At 41.8% G+C, this 19,209-nt stretch overlaps 1 protein-coding gene across 1 annotated transcript in view; it reads right to left on the bottom strand.

Annotated features, from left to right (window-relative positions):
- Positions 1-19,209, bottom strand: part of HLCS (holocarboxylase synthetase) — a 212,657-nt gene that overhangs the window by 192,893 nt on the left and 555 nt on the right. Inside the window, exons 2-3 of the mRNA XM_073361038.1 lie at positions 6,044-6,196; positions 412-574 (exon numbers count right to left, since the gene is read on the bottom strand). Of these exons, the coding sequence (XP_073217139.1) occupies positions 412-574; positions 6,044-6,196 (316 nt within the window). The remainder of the gene's footprint in view (positions 1-411; positions 575-6,043; positions 6,197-19,209) is intronic.

Raw genomic sequence — 19,209 nt, 5'->3', positions numbered from 1 at the left:
CTTTACTTAATAAGCTTAAATTTTTGCAGTCAATGGTGGCATTAACTATTGGTTTGTTTATGAAGCAGTAATAACTAGAATAAGAAAAACATTTACATACAGTTTCAAAGATATTCAATTACTTTTTCAACTGTCATTCTGACATCGCATATTACAAATGCAAAATAAAAAAAACCTCAGAAACAGCAGTCTAAATACATTTTTAAACATTCTTTATATTTGGCATTAAATTTAAAATACAGCTGCCCCTTAAAATGAGACTGCCTCTGATGACAGTGTAACAATTATTCCTATGCCGAAGTAAAAGCATATATTTTTGTGTTTAGATGCACTGAACTCATTAGGAGACTTAGAATAAGTGAAACAATAAGATACTTCACTAAAACTGAAGTGTTCTGTGAAGATACTTACAAACAATCTTCCGTGGCACCATTCCATTATCCATTTGAAGTCTGTCTTCCATGAATGCTATTCCAAGGTTACTGAAGTTATCCACACTTGCTTCAGCAATTAATTTATAAGGTTCTCCGGGTTTATAGGCCAAAGGTGAACAACAGTCTGACCACTTTATAACCTAAGAAGATAAAAAACATTTTCCCATTCTAAAGAGAGGTCAATTAAAAAAATACAATTCCATGAACATGCATTACTAAACAAAGGTGATATTTCTACCCTGAAGAGTTTATAGTCTAAAAAGAGATAGTCTAAAATATTCTCTGTTGCAGAAACAGAGAATATTAACTTAAACATAAATAATAAAGTTAGCACAATTCAAACACTCTGTGACAAACATCAGTTCAAAAAGGACTGATCTTTAAAAAAAAATTCTGTATCCCAAGGGAGATCACTGAATATATCATTTTCAAAACCAGTTTCCTTAAAACCATGTTGTCTCTAAATAAAAAAAAAAAAAAAAAAGTAACCACTGCAATTAATTTTACCCTGGAATAAACACAGATAGAGTTCCCAATTCCAACTGACATTTCTGCACATAGTGCATCCTCTGTGGCTAAGAATGTCAGTACATAAGCTCAAAAGTACATCCAAAACAACCTTATCAAAGAAGGGTCACGTCTTGTACGAAGTATCAGGTGTTACCTAACTTCCATTCAGTCTTGACAAAGATAAACAAGAGCACTTCTAAACAGTTCTGAGAAGAAAGAAGAGTGGAACAAATACTTCTTTCCCAGAGATCAAAGCTTCGGAAATCCTGGGTAGCACACACAAAAGGACTTCCTAGAGTAAGCAGCATGGAAAGCACTGTATTCTACAGCTGAAGCTCTTCACTTGCTCCAACACTTAAATACACCACTGACATGGACTTTCAAATACAAAAATTACATAACGGATTCAGGGGCAAGCAGCAAAAAGTAAGCCACGTGGATTAAATTAGTCAGCAAGTCATTTTATAAACTTTTGAAAAATCTCCTATCAAAGGGAGAAAAATTCTAACACACAGAAAACCCACAGTTTCAAGCCTCTTTTATTCTTAAGATAAAAGCACTACAGAGAAAACATATTCAAGGCAGAAAGAGACCCTACATACATGTTAATAAGTTTACCAGAGTTCACTCCAACCCTAACATGGGCTCTGGCAGGAGCAGTCCTTCAGACCCCTACCCAAGGGGTTTCCTTGTGTTTTCAAGTTCATCACAGCTTAAGCTCAACACTAGCACAGAGTCTTAGGGGGCCTCAGTAGGTCCATTCTTTCCAAACCCTTCCCTAAAGAGGGAGGCCCTCCACAAACCAGGGGTCCTGTCTGTTTGCTGGATCAGGAAGAAGGTCCTGAACTTGTATAAAACCAGGCTATTTATCCAAAAATCTGGCTTTTGTCTGTTGGTCCCTGTAGAATCCAGTTTGATCTAGTATATGCAAATCTCCCCAGGGTTTGGCTTCAAAGGGCTGATAACCAGCGGAATTATATTAGCATTCCCCTCCCCCTAAAAGAGTTACATAAAACTCTAAAATAACACATACACAACTGCATTTTTAACACAATGGACCCCAAAGATATTTAACCTAATTCAATAAAGTTTATCTTAATTCCATAAGGTTTGTCTTTATCACAGGATATTGTCCCGGTCACATTTCTAATACTTCTACTTTATATTTTAGTGTCTTTTATCCCTGGAGGACCTCAAAGCACTTTATAAACATTACAAATTTAGCTTCAATACTTTACTCATCTATCTTACAAAGGGCATTAGGGCAGAAGCCTGACTGGAGACAGGAGCCCTGGTGTGTGGTAGCCTGCCTTAAACTACCAAGTAAGGGAAGGTGTGCACCAGACCCTGGGGTTGATTGAGGATCAGAAGCCACTAGTTAGGAGGATGGGAAGTGAAGTGAACCCACTCATTACTGATGAGCTCACCGCCAGGAAGGAGGAGCTGCCCATAGGGGTAAACTGAGAGCAGCATCTGAGGGGCCCAGACCACACAGGCAGGAAGTAGTGGAGAAGCTTCTGGGAATCTGTGCTGCTCTGAGTGAATAAGCAGAAGCTTCCTTAATGCAGTAATAATGCTCTGTAACCTTGGAGAGTCTGGAGAGTTGGAATGGCAAAAGTAGTGAACCTTGGAGTTTGAATTTACTGGAGGAGGTGAAGACTGTGGAGAAAAGAGTTTTAGGGAGGAGTCTCCCTCCCTGGGAGCTCTGCAGGTAGTAATATCATCTATGTTGGAGTGAGGTGTGATTGGTATGGAGTCTCTCTTTCCTAGTGGGAGTTCATGAAGTTTAAACAGAACTTTGAAGTTGAGAGTGGTTGGCACTGATGGATTTGGAGAGGAGCTCACCCTCTCCCCTTTGTAGACAGCTGCAATATCACAGCAGTGATCGCTTAGTGGCAGATGAGATGGAGTGAGGAAGGAGTCCTCTCTCCCACTTTTTTGAGAATAGCAGGATGGCCCCGATTTGAAGACAAAGCTCTACTCCACCCTTCCCTCAGTTGTGTGTGGTCTTGCAGTGGGTAGGCATTTGTCTTAGAGATTGTTTGAGGAACCCATATTAATGATAAAGCCTGAACAGCACATTTTGGCCAGGTCTTTAATGACGCCCCTCAACCAGTTTGTTTGTTTTTTTAAACCTAATTCTACTATAGTAGATAAAAGGAGGAATCCTCTCTCTGATTTACTACTCTGGCCTTCAATAGCAGACACCGATGTCTTTTATTTTAGCCCAATGACAGAAAACAGCTTCAGAGGAAGATCTTCTCCCCACTGAAGTCCTTCAGCAGACTCCTGCTTGGTGGTCTTCGGTCTCAACTAAATTATTGACAGTCATTAATCACACTAGAAGGATTCAGGCTGGCTGGAAGTTTAGTATCATAGTTCCTATTTTTAAAACAAGGGAACAGAAAGATTTCCGCTTCATATACCTATCGATCTGTTAGATGTGGCAGGGAAAATTTAGTCTAGATATTTACTATCCAAAAATGAAAATATGGGCTTTAGAGGCTTGTTTACTACATGAAGACCAGTCCAGCTTCAGGACTGGTAGAGCCAGAATTGATAATTGTTTTATTCTAGTGTATATTATTTATAACTATACTGTGGTTGAGGGTACTAACTTGCCACTTTCATAGATCTAAAGATGGCATTTGATTCTATTAACCAAGATAATCTTTGGGTGAAATTAAGAATGATCGTGTCACCTGGCTGTTCACTTCTCCAAGTTGCAAAGCATGCACTGCCATGACCAGTCTTTTCAAGGAGGTTTATTTCTTAAATACAGGTTATCAAACAAACAGAAAATAGTCTTAACTCAGGCCTTGGCCCCAGGCTTCAGGGATACCCCGCCAGGGATCTCTGGCATGCCAGCTCCTGGCAGTCTCCCAGTGTCAGTCAGCTCTGCTTCCTTCCTGGAACAGAAGCCAGAGGGCTGCTTCCCTGAGCTCCTGGCCCATTGCTCCAGGGACTTATCACAGGAGCTAGCTCCACTCCACTGTGGCTTTCCCTCACAGGGCTCAGCCTGTCTCAGGCCTTTCTCCTTCCAGCTGCCTATTAGTAGCCCTTTATAGACCCAGGTATAGCCCAGCCCTCTTTAATTAGCTAGATTGGTCTTTGTGACTAGACTGAACCCCTGGACTGGATCAGTTGAGCCCAGATACCTGTGATAGATGGGTATCAATCTAAAACTTCAGTATATTTTGGAGAATCTACAGGAAGGCAACACAGCTAGGGTAAGAACTAAAGTCAACATTGAATACATTAATGTTTTCCCTGCTTCTCAGGGAGTAAGTCAAGGATGCCTTCTAGCACCTCTTCTTTTCAAATGTATATATTCACAATGTGATGTATGTTTTAACGGAAGATAATTTTTCTCCACTGCAAATAAAGGGTATCCCAGCGTTATATACTAATGACAAGGCTGTTTTATTGCAAACTTTAAGAGGCCTCCAACTGTTACCTCATTTTTCTTCTTATTGTAATTCTCAATATATGGTTCTCAATTATAAGGCGGCCAAGGTCATGATTTTTTGGATTATCCCTCCACATATTGGGCTGAAGACAGAAAATCACCTTGCAGAACAAGTCTTTGCTTTTACTTATTTAGGAATCAAGTTTCATCATTCAGGCTGTTGGTCCCCTTATCATAAAGGCTTAAACAAAAAGATCCTTAGCTCTGCTCAAGGTGTGCTCTGTTTTACACACTCATACGGTGGGAACAGAATAGCCCCAGTGCTAAGAATTTTTAATGCTAAAGCAATATTGCAGATCTTTTATGGGGCCAAAGTTTGGTTCAGAGGCCAAATGTCAGCACTAGAAATTGTTTCAATAAAACGTAGATATGGAAAAGTTCCTTCACATCTTTGTTTTTAGCCATGTAAATCTAGAGTGCTGGAAAATCTACCTCATCTTTTCGATTGTAGAATTCTCCAGCTTCTGAGAGCAGGCTGGATTTTACCTCTCTGGTACAAAAAATAATCTTTATCACCATCTCAAAAAGAATGTTTTTAGTATTTTCTCAGTCCTTGGTAGTAATTTAATCAGTGGCAATTTTTGTCCTTTTAGCATTGTGCTGAAGAAGAGAGTGTTTTAATTAGGTTCTGATTGACAATTTAAAGTATTATATGGGTGTTGCAGTTGTTTTAGATTGTGTATGTTTCTCTGTTTGTATTCACAAAATATATGTCATATGCACGTTAATAAAATTGACTGATTGAGTGAAGTATTACCCCTATTTTACAGAAAGATAAATTGAGGGACAGATTAAGAGCCTGATTTTGGCCTAAACTCAGCATTTTCAATGGGACTACTCACAGGCTCAAAGTGTGGCACGTGCTTAAGTATCTTAATGAATAGGGGTCTTTAAGAGTTTCCAAGCACTGTATGTAGTTCATTTACTACAACTAGCATTGTAGCTGCTCAGCACATCTGAAAATCAAGCCTTAACTGACTTGCCCAAGGTCATGCTGGAAGTCTGGCAGTCCAGAACAAAACTTCAAATCTCCTGATTCCTAGTCCTGTGCTTTAATCATAATACCATCTTTCTTTCCTAATAGAACTGACAGAGGGCACACGGACCAGAAGGCACCACCAATGAAGTGCAAGTGGGGTGCTACCATTCATGTTGCATGGCTTCACCATACCTAGAGGGGAACAAATTTCTCCCAAAATTTAGTATTTAAGTGTTTAGCTCCCTTACAATTTAACAGAACACAATAACCAGATGGCCAGCTTTATCAGGCTGTTTGTTACCTACTCTCTCTCCTCCTATTTTAAAACTATTGCTTTTACAATTACCATCCACAAGCCTATTTAAGAGCATTGCTGAGAACTAAAGGTCTTAGTAAAATGCCTCTGATTTTTATCCTGAAATATAAAACAGTGCTTCTCCAGACATAGACACAGTAGTGGTGGGCTACAAATCCAATGAATAAGGATAGGTATGATCATCTGGATGGAAGTTATATTTTGTTCCTTATTGCACTATTTCTATATCCACCTATATCATGTGATAAAACTCTTTTTAATTTCAAAATGTATTAAATAGTTTAAACACACTTTGTCAGAACAACTTTGTTTAAAAAATGAACAGAACTACTCACCTTTTTTGAGGAACTAGATATAGTCTGTAAATCATCTGTCTGGGCAGAAACACTTTCAGTCACAAATGCTATATGTTCTGCATCAAGTATTTTATCGGAATAAATAAAAGGAGATATGAGAAGTAGAGTCCATTTGTTTAAATCATCAAGGGACTAAAAGAAACAGGAAACAAAGAAGCATCAATATATTTTGGAAATTGCTTTGAAGTATCTTTATAATCATTAATTAGCAAGTATTTAGCTTTTAAGTTTTCACCAATTACAGTAATTTTCCAGTAACTTGCCTATTTAAACAGTTAACCCATTACTTATATGGGTTCTTTTTGTATCAACACAGCTTTAAAGCCAACCTATTATTTTCTTGCTACATAGGAAGGTAGTGACAAAAAGCAAGCAGGGCAGGTAATGACACCAAGAGGTCAAGGTTTGCTAGATCATGGGAAAATTGGGAAGCTTCTTTTTTGATTTATGCAGGTGTTGTTGCAGAGGCAGAATCCCAGCTTTATTCAAATATATGGATATAATCATTTAGGCATATAATATAATGATTTAATTACAATGAACTGTTTAGGTTGAAGGCTGCAACGCAAAGTAGGATTAGATGGGACACACTGCATCATATGCTGTGGTTAATGTTCACACTGAAAGCGGTCTGTTCATTCCTCAGCAACCCTGGCAGAAGCCGGAAACACGTAATGACATTTGCTGGGCATTGAACAAAGGTGGGTGTTTTTGGAGTATCTGAAAATGTTAACATGCTGCAAAATGTGCTATAAGACACATTAGCAATGTGTGTGCTGTCAGTGGTTGGGGAAGACCCTAGTATGGTGACAGATTGCAGAAGGTGGTAAATCATGTCCCTCCCACAGGCCCCCAGGTACAGAAACAGGGTCTGGGATTCAAGGTGCAGAGAGGGGGGAGCAAGCTGAAAGGGGGGGGGCTCGCCAAAAGCCCCATCTCTGGTTAAGCTTGGGGTTTTATGAGTTCGCCTTTGGAATTAACCTAACAAGACAGATAGGACATATTTATTGGGAAGGGTTTACTTCAGGGTTCAGAATCCCCTATACAGGGGAAAGAAATAAGGTCATGTCCAAAAATCTGAAATCCTTAGCGGGGTTAGGTCATGTTGTAAAGAAAAAGATAGCACAAGAACTGAAGGCTAGTAGAACAGCAGGGCCATTCAATCATTTACCTATAAAGAACTTGTGGGTGTCTCCCCTGGGCTTGGTCCCTAAGAAAGCCCCGGATGAGTATCACTTGATACCCTGCCATACCCACAGGGCAGCTTAGTTAATGATGCAATAGAACTGAACGGACGCTGCTAGCACTCCGGAACCTTGATATCTGATGCCATTCAGTATAGTGCAGAGATTGGTGGCATCACGAACATTTAAGAACCACGAGAGAAGTATTAACAATTTTGTGCAATTTCAGAAGAGGGTGGGCCTGTCCATGATGTGGCTGATTCCAGAAGACCAGGTGTTAATATACAGGGCCGTTGGCAACACAGAGACTGCCATCATCAGCCATCTCCAGTTGCTTATTGGTTCTTACAGTTGTCAGTAGGCCTCATGGTCACCCTGATCCTTGCAGCGGGTTTTTAGTTTGGAGGTGTATAATGGGTCAGTCACAAAGCATAGCCCTTACAGGTGATGCACATCGTCCCATCACTATTAATATGCTTAGGGATTTGGTGCAAATTCTTGAGCACGTCTTTGTGGACAAGAGGTGGCCTTGTTCAGGGCTGCATTCCTTAAAGCATATTTGGGGCTTTTAGGATCAGCGAACTAGTGGCTGGGCTACAGATGGATACTTCAGGAAGGGCTCTGGAGTTGACGGATTGAGCCTCGAGGCTGTCAAAGACAGACCAGGGAGGTTGGGGTAAATACATTACGCTTCAAGAAGGCAGCACAGTCAGGATCTGCCCTGTGACGACATTTACGAAATAAGACCAGTTAAGGAAGGGCCCCTCTTTATTCATGGAGACACAAGTCTACTAACCACATATCAGTTTGTTACAATTTTCAGACAGGGGCTGACGAGGTTGGGGCTTCCAGTCCCCCATGAATTTGGTTCTCACTCGTTCTGGATCAGGGCAGCAACACAGCTGGGTCTGGGGCAGTTCAAGCAATTGGGCACTGGCTCTCTAATGGACATGAGACCGCAGGTTGGGAATCAGGTGTAATTTTCTCACGTTTCCTCTCAGACACCCACAGACAGGCTAAGTAAATGGTGGTGTGGATCTGCAGGCACAGTATTGTCTACTGGGCACATAGGCAGATTTCCGGGTTGCCTGGAGGTTCACAGATGAGCCTCAGTGACAAAGCAATCCCGAGCTGGCTGGTAGGATGGGCACGCTATGCGACCAGCTGATGCCCGTTTTATACTCTGTGGTGGCCCACAAGCAGGCACTGGATGTGACTGTGGTTCATCTTGGGGACAACAATTTGGGAATGTGCAAAGGGGTAGACTTGATGCTCAAAGCCAAGAGGGACTTGGGGAAGATGGCTAGAACTTTTCCCTGGAGTCCAAATTATTTGGTCTGACATGTTGCAACACAGTATGGCGGGGAGCCTTGAAGCCCCTCAGGTCAACAAGGGTAGGACGTATGTTAACAAGGAGGTGGCTACGTTCATATGTAGTCAAGGGTAGTTGGCAGTTCCTCATCCAGGCAGAGTCAAACCTTCCCCTCTTCTTGGTGCTCTTAGCCATCATGAGGGGTTGGTAGGGTCCCATCATCAGGATGACTGGAACCAGAATGGAACAGAAAGAAGTCTAGGGAAATCATCACGGAATTACCAGCATTGTACAATTTTGTCTGCCAGGTACTCCCAGATATTTTAAGAATAAAGTTGCAGCCTAATTAAAACCACATCCAGCCTCCCTGTCCTTCTTCTAGCATAGCCGGACAATCTGGCTTGCTCTTTTTATATCAACACATCTTTAAAAATCGCCAAACATTTTCCTGATGTGTCAATACTACGCTGTATCCTCTCTTCTTTCTACATCACATGATTTCAGGTGCAAAAAATATTTAAAAATCCTAAAACTTTTTGAGAGCATGTTTATAAATATTGTAACTACATCCAGCAGCAGCAGCAAGCAATGTAGAAAAATGATTTGAAACATCAGAACACTTAAGCAAACCATCTAATATTTGTTATTATTCTACCAAAAACTGTGTTTAAAATTTCTTTGTGGTTGAAATAACTTTATTTTTCAGTTGTATTTACAGAATATATAATTAATATTACAAAACTACACAGACCTTTTTTTGGCACTAAACCATACTGGGAGCAAATCAGGTCAAACAAGGTGCTGTGAATCTTCATTAATGTCACATAATAGAGTAAGTGTGAACTTCCCTGACACAGGCCTTAAGGGTGTACAATCAATCTGTATGCAAATGAAAATATTTCAACATTTTTAATTAACTTGTCTAATGAAGAATTAACTGATGGGACTAGTAATGGGTTATATCACCAAAGCCTGCCTGCTTTACTAAAGCGAGTTGCAGAGTCAATATAACTACTCTTTAAAGTCAACAAGGATTGGCTTATAAAGCTTTTCATTATCTTAAGCACTTGGTTTGATAAAGGTCAGAAGTAATCTTGAGAAGCTGCCATTTACGACCTTATGATATCTTGTATTAAGGAAGCTACTGATCACAGTTCAGAGCCCAGTAGACAATCAACCCCATCACAGAAAGCCTCAGAGGAGTCAAAGGTAGGAGGATTGAACTACCCTCACCATAAGGTTCAGGACTATGTAGAGAACTCCATATTGCTGCTGCCTATGATGTAACTATTGGAGAGAGGATAGTGACCAATAGGTCACATCATCAGCACTTAAAAATCATGTAGAAAAAAACCCAAGTGATTAGATTGCAAAGAGCTTTCTCTTTAAGAGTGTTAAGTAATATTTGAATCCATTCTGAAGAGTACATTTAGAAATATTCATTTGAAAATTTGAGGGCTATAACACTACAATCAGGTTTGAGGGCCCACAGTACAGACATGGGTAGAAATAGTCCCATGTCCTGAAGAATTGACAAGCTAATTAAAAGTCATAACTCTTTTGGAACTCAACTCAAAAATGGCAAGTAACTTTTAAAAACATTTTTATAAGAAAAATACTTCTCTGGAAGGCTGAGACCAAATTTCTGAACCTCTTAAAATTATAAATGCAAAAACGAGAAGCTTATAACACAGCCATCTTTAATATTTAAGTACAGAAGAGCATCTGTGTTTCCAAAAACCAAACCAAAGAGGGGACAAAAATGACACTGTTTAAGAGAAGCTTAATGTATGGTGCAAGTAAATCCAGAATAATCTTGTGAATCAACAGACATAACTCCCACCACCTCTAGTCAAGTGGAGAATACACTTTCTTGGAACCTGAACCAACTATATAAAACTTTCCTGAGATTCTGTTGCCATGGTTTTTGAAAGAGAAAAACCTCAAGTATTAAGGCATCTGTTCACAACTAAGGGAGCAGAGAAACAGAGACTGTTCTATGGACCAACTCAGTCAATATTTGGCAGCCTTTTCATGGCTTACTGAAAACATTTCCTCTTGACCCATGTAATATGAGGAAAGCTTTTCTGCTTCTTGAGAAAAGTACTTCATGCTGGAAAGGCATAACAAGTGGAGTCCCACAGGGATCAGTTCTGTTCAATATCCTCATTGATTTAGATCAGGGATCAGCAACCTTTGGCCAGCGGCCCGCCAGGGTAACCCCCTGGCGGGTTGGGCCACTTTGTTTACCTGCCACGTCTACAGGTTCGGCCGATCGCAGCTCCCACTGGCGGCGGTCCGCTGCTCCAGGCCAATGGGGATTGCGGGAAGCCGCGGCTAGCACATCCCTCGGCCCACGCCATTTCCCGCAGTCCCCATTGGCCTGCGGCGGCGAACCGCAGCCAGTGGGAGCCATGATCAGCCAAACCTGCAGACGCAGCAGGTAAACAAACCAGCCCACCAGGGGGCTTCCCCTGGTGGGCCGCATGCCAAAGGTTGCTGATCCCTGATTTAGATAATGGTATAGAGACAATGGCATATTATTGCCTAGGGTGGCAAATTGCAGGGGCAGCAAATTTATAATAGCAGCACTTTTGTAATCATGGCATTTTTGCACAAGCCCACTGGCCATCGGATGCCTGTATCATTGTTTGTTCATAATTGTAACTGCCCACCAAACTGAAGCATCAGTGACGCCGCAATTCTACCAATCAGAGCGCGTACTGAAACCACCAATGATGGCACGACGCCATTTAGTAAACATACTTGCGACTATCCTAAACATTAATAATATGACCCGAAGGAAGAAATTAATTAGTTCTCAGTTAAAAAAAAATGCTATACAAAAGAAAGGGAAAAAGAAATGACAGCAAAAATGCGCAAAATAGATTCCTTTGTTGTATCCGTTAGTGCCATTCACAAGTTCATGTGGCGGCGGCAATTATTTCAGGGCGTAGGTGCGGCAAAATCATTAACCCACCACTGCATAGAGAGCACACTTATAAAGTTCGCAGACGATACCAAGCTGGGAAGGGTTGCAAGTGCTTCGGAAAATAGGATTAAAATTCAAAATGATCTGGACAAACTGGAGAAATGGTCTGAAGTAAATAGGATGAAATTCAGTAAGGAGAAATGCGAAGTACTCCACTTAGGAAGGAACAATCAGTTGCACAGATACAAAATGGGAACTGATTGCCTAGGACAGAGTACTGTGGAAAGGGATCTGGGGGTCATAGTGGATTACAAGCTAAATATGCATCAACAGTGTAACGCTGTTGCAAAAAAAGCAAATACCATTCGGGGATGTATTAGCAGGAGTACTGTAAGCAAGACACAAGAAGTAATTCTTCCACTCTACTCCACGCTGATTAGGCCTCAACTGGAGTATTGTGTCCAGTTCTGGGCACCACATTTCAAGAAAGATGTGGATAAATTGGAGAGAGTCCACAGAAGAGCAACAAAAATGATTAAAGGTCTAGAAAACATTACCTATGAGGGAAGACTGAAAAAACTGGGTTTGTTTAGTCCGGAGAAAAGACTGAGACATGATAACAGTTTTCAAGTATGTACAAGGTTTTTACAAGGAGGGGGGAGAAAAACTGTTCTTCTTAACCTCTGAGGATAGGAAAAGAAGCAATGGGCTTAAATTGCAGAAAGGAAAGTTTAGGTAGGACATCAGGAAAAACTTCCTAACTGTCAGAGCGGTTAAGCACTGGAATAAATTGCCTAGGGAGGTGGTGGAATCTCCATCATTGGGGATTTTTAAGAGCAGGTTGGACAAACACCTGTCAGGGATAGTCTAGATAATACTTAGTCCTGCTTTGAGTGCAGGGGACTGGACTAGATGACCTCTCAAGGTCCCTTCCAGTTCTATAATTCTACCTAATCAATAGTATGCTCCATAAACACTTCAGTTACATTCCTTTTTAAATGGTTGGCGACAACTACAGTCACAGTACCTGAAGTGATCATCCACGTACAGAGAACCATTTGAATGCTACCAAAAAGGAGAGATTAAGAAACATTCCTTTCCACACACATATATATAATATTCAGTATCATAAACAGGATATATAACCACTACACAAACTATTTTAAACATTTTTATATATCTATATCAAAGCAGACAACCATCATTAATGGCTAAAGGGACACTTCACATTTTAAATCATTTTAATATGCAATACAGAAATAGGTTTACAAAAAATAATTTTAGAAACCCAATTTTAAAACCAAATATGCTGTTTGCAATTCTTAGCTTGAACAGTGAAAGTCAAAAATTTACTTTCAGTATTATTTATAAGTAAGTTTCTTAGTGCTGCACTATTTGCATTTCAAATAAAAACGCTTTGTCTTCACTTTCAACACCCTTCCTGACCTATCCCTCCCTCAACCTATCATTCATAGATTATGAACCTCCCTATCTTCTCATTTACTATTGTTGTCAATTCCCACCTCTGATCAGCCCATGATGCCAGCCTCCAATGTCCGCTTGTTAAATTTTCTAACAAGCACCTTCACACTTTCTCCCATGTTCCCCTAACACTATGGAAAAGCTGTCCATAAATATCCGCAAAGCTACATCATTATCCTCCTTTAAACCCTCTATTTCTGCGATGCCTACAAAAAACTTAATAATTAGGCTGCTGGTGTGGTGAGGCTGACCAATAGCATCAAATTATTTGCCTGTACTTTCCTGTCATCTCTTGTCTTATACTTAGATTATAAACTCTGTGTGGCAGGGATACTCTTTTTATTCTGTGTTTGTGAAGCACCTACCTCAGTGGGGTCTGGTCCTTTACCAGGACTCCTAGGCCCTAAGACAAAACAAATAACAAAAATCTTGCAAGAAATAGAAATGTTTTAAAATAAGCCTTTTGAATGTCAGTAAAAAGTTATCAAAAACATTTCTATTAGCTTTTAAATTTATAAAAACTTGTTTTGACATAATTTAAACATGGGCCCAAATTTAAGTCATAAAGACAAACCCATAAAAGCAAAGAACATCAAAGACAGACATAAACCTTAGCTACTGTGAGGTAAGGTAACTGAGGCAACCTCCCATTATGCTTGGTATATTACATTTCCTTAATTAAGGTTTTTCCTTATTTTGTTGCTTTGGGTGTTAAATATCTTTCTTTGAATTAGTTTTTGTTGTATAAATTCTCTGAATTTTTAAAAGTGATTTCTTACCTAACATTTTGTACAGTAATTTTATCTACTTGTAACATCAGGACATATCTAAGCATGCAATTATAAAATTTAACACAACCATTCCACCAGCCTAACCTAGCCTACTAGATGAATTTTTCTACTTATAGTGCATGGACAGATTCTGCAAAATCTAACTTTCATTTAAAAACAAAAAATATTCAAGCCCTTATGCTGCAAAGAAAACCCTCCAAAAGTGAACTGAGCTAAAACCAAGGCACTACCATCATTTGAATCTGCAAACTAAGGCCACGTCTACACTTACGAGCTTACAGTGACACAGCTGTACCGATACGGCTGTGGCGCTATAAGGCTATGTCTACTCTGTGCATCTTACGCCTCCCGCCAACAGAGCACTGTCCACCCCAGCCCTCTTCATCAGTAAAACTTTTTTCACACCCTTGACTGACAAAAGTTTTACCAATGAAAGTGCAGTGTAGATACAGCTTAAGAGCGCCAATGTAGCCACGTTATGCCGACAGCAGAGAATCTCCTACCAACATAGTACTGTGCACACAAGCTCTTATGCTGGCAAAATTTATGTTGCTAAGGGGAGTTTTTTTCACACCCCTGTGCAACAAAAATTTTGCCAACGTAAGTGCTCGTATAGACTATGGCTCAGAAATGTGAACTCTCCCTTCTCCCATTTATGTCAATGGGAGGTGAACCCTTAAGCCCACTGAGGGAATTTAAATACGGGTATCAACTCTTCCATTGCTGATCGTTTTAGGAAATGGATCACGAGTGAAGCTATTGCAGGAAATAAACTGCAGAAGCAAAAACATAGAGGATGCAAAACAGAGAAAGGTAGACAGAGTGAGAAAAAGGCAGAAATAATGCTGGTCCTAAAGGCGGGCATATTTTCCCCACTGAGTGATGCTGAAAGTGACAATAAGGCACTGAACAAATGAATGCTTAAAAGTTTAGTTACTATGTAAAAGCTATATTCTACTCCTCAGTTTTTGTGAAATCCTCCCATTGTTATGAGCTGGAGCAGCACTTTGAATTGAGTAGCATGTAGTCCTAAATTTACAGGATGACCAACCACAGACCTCAACTCAAAGTAGAAATCCAGACCTCTCCACCGAATGAATGAGACACACCTAACTTCAAGTCTTAAACCTCTTAACACTTAGCAAGCACAAGTATAGACACTTTTAAACTAAGAAGGCACTACCTGCCTAAGTAACTGCTCCCTTCATATCCTTCACCCACTTGTCTGTAGCTTCTTCGATTATGGCCCACCTATACCAGGAGCCTTGATCTGACATCGTTCACCATGCCTCCACCCTCTCCTTCTTACAATATACTTCTGTTAGGCCTATAGGTCCCAAGTACCTACCTGAAAGGGAAGAAGCACAAAAAACATCAGAAAACCCCTCTCAACATTCAAAACAAAGCAAAACAAAAAAAAGAGTAGCATTAACAACATAGAGACTAAAATTAAACCACTTAAATGGCTGTAACTTATATTCCTGTCCCATCTATCTTCTCTGTAATGTATTAAACTAAGGTCCTTACTGCATGGATCTTGCCTTCCTACCTGTCTGTAAAGTGCCTAGCACACTTTTAGCACTGTATAAGTAAGGCTAGGATTTTGTCACAGATATTCTTCATAAAGTCACAGACAGTCACGGGCAAAAAAGAAAAATTCATGGAAGCCGTGACCTGTCCATGACTTTTAATAAAAATATCCCTGACACAATGGGGATGTACATGTCCCCACACTGCCTGAAATGGGGCAGCTGCGCAGTGGCTAGGAGCTGCCTGCAGCAGCTGCGGGCTGCGGGATACCCCTGCCACCTGCAGCTCCAGGGGCCCACGCTGCCTGTAGGGGCCAGGACTATGGAATGCCTCCGCCTCCTGTGTCAGCTGGGAGCTGCGGGGTACCCCCACCACCAGCAGCTCCAGGGGCCTGCGAAGGCCAGGAACTCGGGGGTTCCCCCATGGCCACAGCAGCTGGGAGGTGCCCCTGCGGGGGTGGGGAGCTATAGGATATCCCTGCCGTCCACAGCTGCAGGGGCCTGTGAAAGCTGGGAGCTCAGGGGTTCCCCTGCTGCCCCCGATGGCCAAGAGCTCGGGGACTGCCCCACTACCAGCAGCTCCAGGGGCCCCCACCACCCGTGGCGGCCAGGAGTTCAGGGGGGTCCCCCAGCACTCGAGGCGGCTGGGAGCTCCCTGCCCCCCACAGGCAGTGGGGGGATCCTGCAGCTCCCTGCTCCCACAGGCTGAAGTCACGGAGGTCGCTGGAAGTCACAGATTCCGTGACCTCCCTGTCTAAATCGTAGCCTTGTGTATAAAATAATTAAACAACATAACTTGGAAAAACTGAATTGTTGCATTTTACAATCAAAATTTCAGGCTAACTACTCCTATTGTAAACTCACCATCAACATTTAGTAGTTAATGTATTAAAAATGTGTCTGAAACAAACTGATCTCAGTCCAATTCCCAATGAATGAGTGTCCGTGTCACATTTAAATCACTAAAAGCCATTGTTTGGCTTCACAGCTTGCAGACTCTGCAAACAATTACATTTTGAAATGACATGGAAACAACTGCCATTAGAGATAGCCACCACAAGATTGAAATTGGGGCAGTTCAGGAAAATTAGTTTTGTTTGTTTGTTGTGGTTATAGAGGTCTTCAACCCTTATGGATATTAAGCCAGCATCTTTCAAGGATAGTTAATTTAATTTAGAAATATAAAAAAGATTTCAAAAATGTCATTTAAACCATAAAGATTTCTTCTTAATATGACTAACACAAAACTACCTAAATTTGTCACAGGAAGCTTTCCCTTCAATACACCTACATTTCCCTGAAATGTTAGAAAACAAGAATCAAATAAAGGAAAAATGTATTGTGTTCAACGTTTTGGAATGGGGGATGCACTGAGGATGCCAGGTATACTTCTTCCACATCACCAGAGTTCGGGGAAAGAAATAGGATATTTATAAATAAAATTTAGCACTCATATACGGTGCTGAAGAAACATTAACTGAGTCGCACAAAACCTAGTCTAGGGGTCTCAAACTCAAATGACCACGAGGGCCACATGAAGACTAGTACATTGGCCTGAGGGCTGTATCACTGATCCCCGCCCCCACTCCACCCCTTCCATGAGGCCCTGCCCCTGCCTCACCTCTTCCCAGCCCCCATTCCAACCCCTTCCCCAAAATCCCCACCCCAACTCCACCTCCTCAGGGTGCAGGAGGGGGTGCAGCAGGTGGCTCAGGGCAGGGGGTTGGGGTACAGGAGGAGTGCGGGGTGCGGCAGGGGGCTGAGGGGGCGGGCTCCAGCATGCACCAGGGGCAGGGCAGGTTCCCCGCCTGCCCGTCCTGCCCCCGCACCACTCCGGGAAGTGGCCGGAACCTGGCAGGGTGACACAAGGGTCCGTGTGTTGCCCTGGCCGTGCCTCCAGGCACCGCTCCCCGCAGCTCCCATTGGCTGGGAACGGGGAACCATGGCCAATGGGAGCTTCGGGGCGGTGCCTGGAGGCATGGTCAGGGCAACACAGAAACCCCTGTGCTCCCCCTCCCCCAGGTCCTGGCTACTTCCCAGAGCAGCGCGGGCAGCCTACCCTTGCCCCCAGTGCGTGCCGGGCCAGGCTGGAGCTGCTCTAGGTAAATGCTGGGGGGAGTGGGGAAGCTAGCGGGCCATAGAAAATAACCCCACAGGCCACATGTTTGAGACCCCTGACCTAGCCCAATATGGGCTAGTTAAGTATTCTTTCAGTTTTACAGCTAGAGGGATGCCGGAGCTTGATCAAATTCAAATTAAGAATCAGCGTTAAAGCCAGGAACAGACTTCAGGAGTTCCTGGCTCTCAGACTCATGCTCAAAATATGGAGTTGGGGAGCTGAACCACAGTTCAGAGAAAGTTTTCTCACACTAAAGGCAAGTTGTAGCAAGGTGCCTCACAACACTGAGAAGTATCAAACTTTGCACTTGTCATCTTTACTGAATTTCATCTTATTGATTCAGACCAATACCCCAATTTTTCAAGATTACAGCACAACCTCCTTTATCCAATCTAACTGGGGCCGAGGCCAGATTGGATCATCATAAATTGAGGTAATCTGGAGAATGGGAAAGTGCGAGGCTGCAGCACCATCTAGCTGCCACACAAGTGATCATCCGCTTCTGGACTGGTGCATGCTGGTTGTTCGTTTAATACAGAGAGGCGGATAATGGACAGTCGGATAAATGGGGTTCTACTGTATCTGAATTTTAACCCTGTGCTCTGAAGTGCTTGCAACAACCCCTTCCCCCAAGATTAGTATCCTCTGCAGTTTTGTAAGCATATTCTCCATTACATTATGAACTTTAATGAAAACATTGACTAATACCAGACCCAGGACAAATCCCTGAATGAACCCACTACATATAGCCTTCCAGTGCGACAGCAAACTATTGATAACTACTTTGAATACAGTTTTGCAATCTGTTGTCCATCCTCTCTGTGGTAATTTCATTTAGGTCACATTTCCCTAATTTGCTTATGAGAATGTGATCTGGACTTTATCGAAAGCACATCTACACTAGGGTTTTCACACACTAGCACACAAGACAAGTTATGTTTTAACATATGTTAATTAGTTGAAGTAACCCTTAATCTTGTGTCTGTGGTTTACCTTGACCAGTTAATAGTTTGCCTTGTCTGAACTAAAAATGTTAACACATTCAATGCACACAGATTAAAAACACATCTTTTCCCCTAGCATAGATATGGCCTAACATGGGCTAAACTGGTCTGGTTAAAACCCAGGGTCCCCACTAGGCTTTAACTCAACCACAGTAGTAGGTGTTCATGTGCAACTATACACTAGACCGTAGTCACTAATGTGTTCTATTTACATCTTGATGAGAGACTGCAAGGTCTTTGAAATAGAGATAGTCTTTAGCCTTTTGTTTATACAGCACCAAACTTATTGATGACTCTTAGAATTATATTGTTGTATGCAGCTTAGTTGCAGCCATGTCGGTCCCAGAATATTAGAAACAAAAGGTGGGTGAAGTAATATCTTTTACTGACAAACATCTGTTGGAGACAGAGACCTGAAGAAGAGCTCCGAGTGGCTTGAAAGCTCATCTCTCTAACCAACAGAAGTTGGTTTGATAACAGATATTACCTCACCCACCTTTTCTCTGTTAGAATTACAGCAGCTACAGCTATGAGACTGATGCTCAATCCTGGATATTTACAGCCCTATGTCCTATTTCTGAGAAGCCCTGGAGCAGGGATATTATCTTTGGATTCAGATGACTAGAAAGTTAACACAGAGCTTCCCTTCATTCTATTGTCGGCTTGAGGTTAACTCCAGTTTTGGCCCTAACCTTACTCCCCTCCACACACAAAAATCCCCAGCTCGAGTTAAGCTTTACAAGAGCCAGGCGAGGGCGTGAGGCAGAGGGACTAATACAGCAATGGGGATGC

The sequence above is a fragment of the Lepidochelys kempii genome, chromosome 1, assembly GCF_965140265.1.
Source record: "Lepidochelys kempii isolate rLepKem1 chromosome 1, rLepKem1.hap2, whole genome shotgun sequence".
Lineage (NCBI taxonomy): Eukaryota > Metazoa > Chordata > Testudines > Cheloniidae > Lepidochelys > Lepidochelys kempii.
Note: the sequence above shows the minus strand (reverse complement) of the source record. Positions and strands in the feature narration are given on the sequence as shown.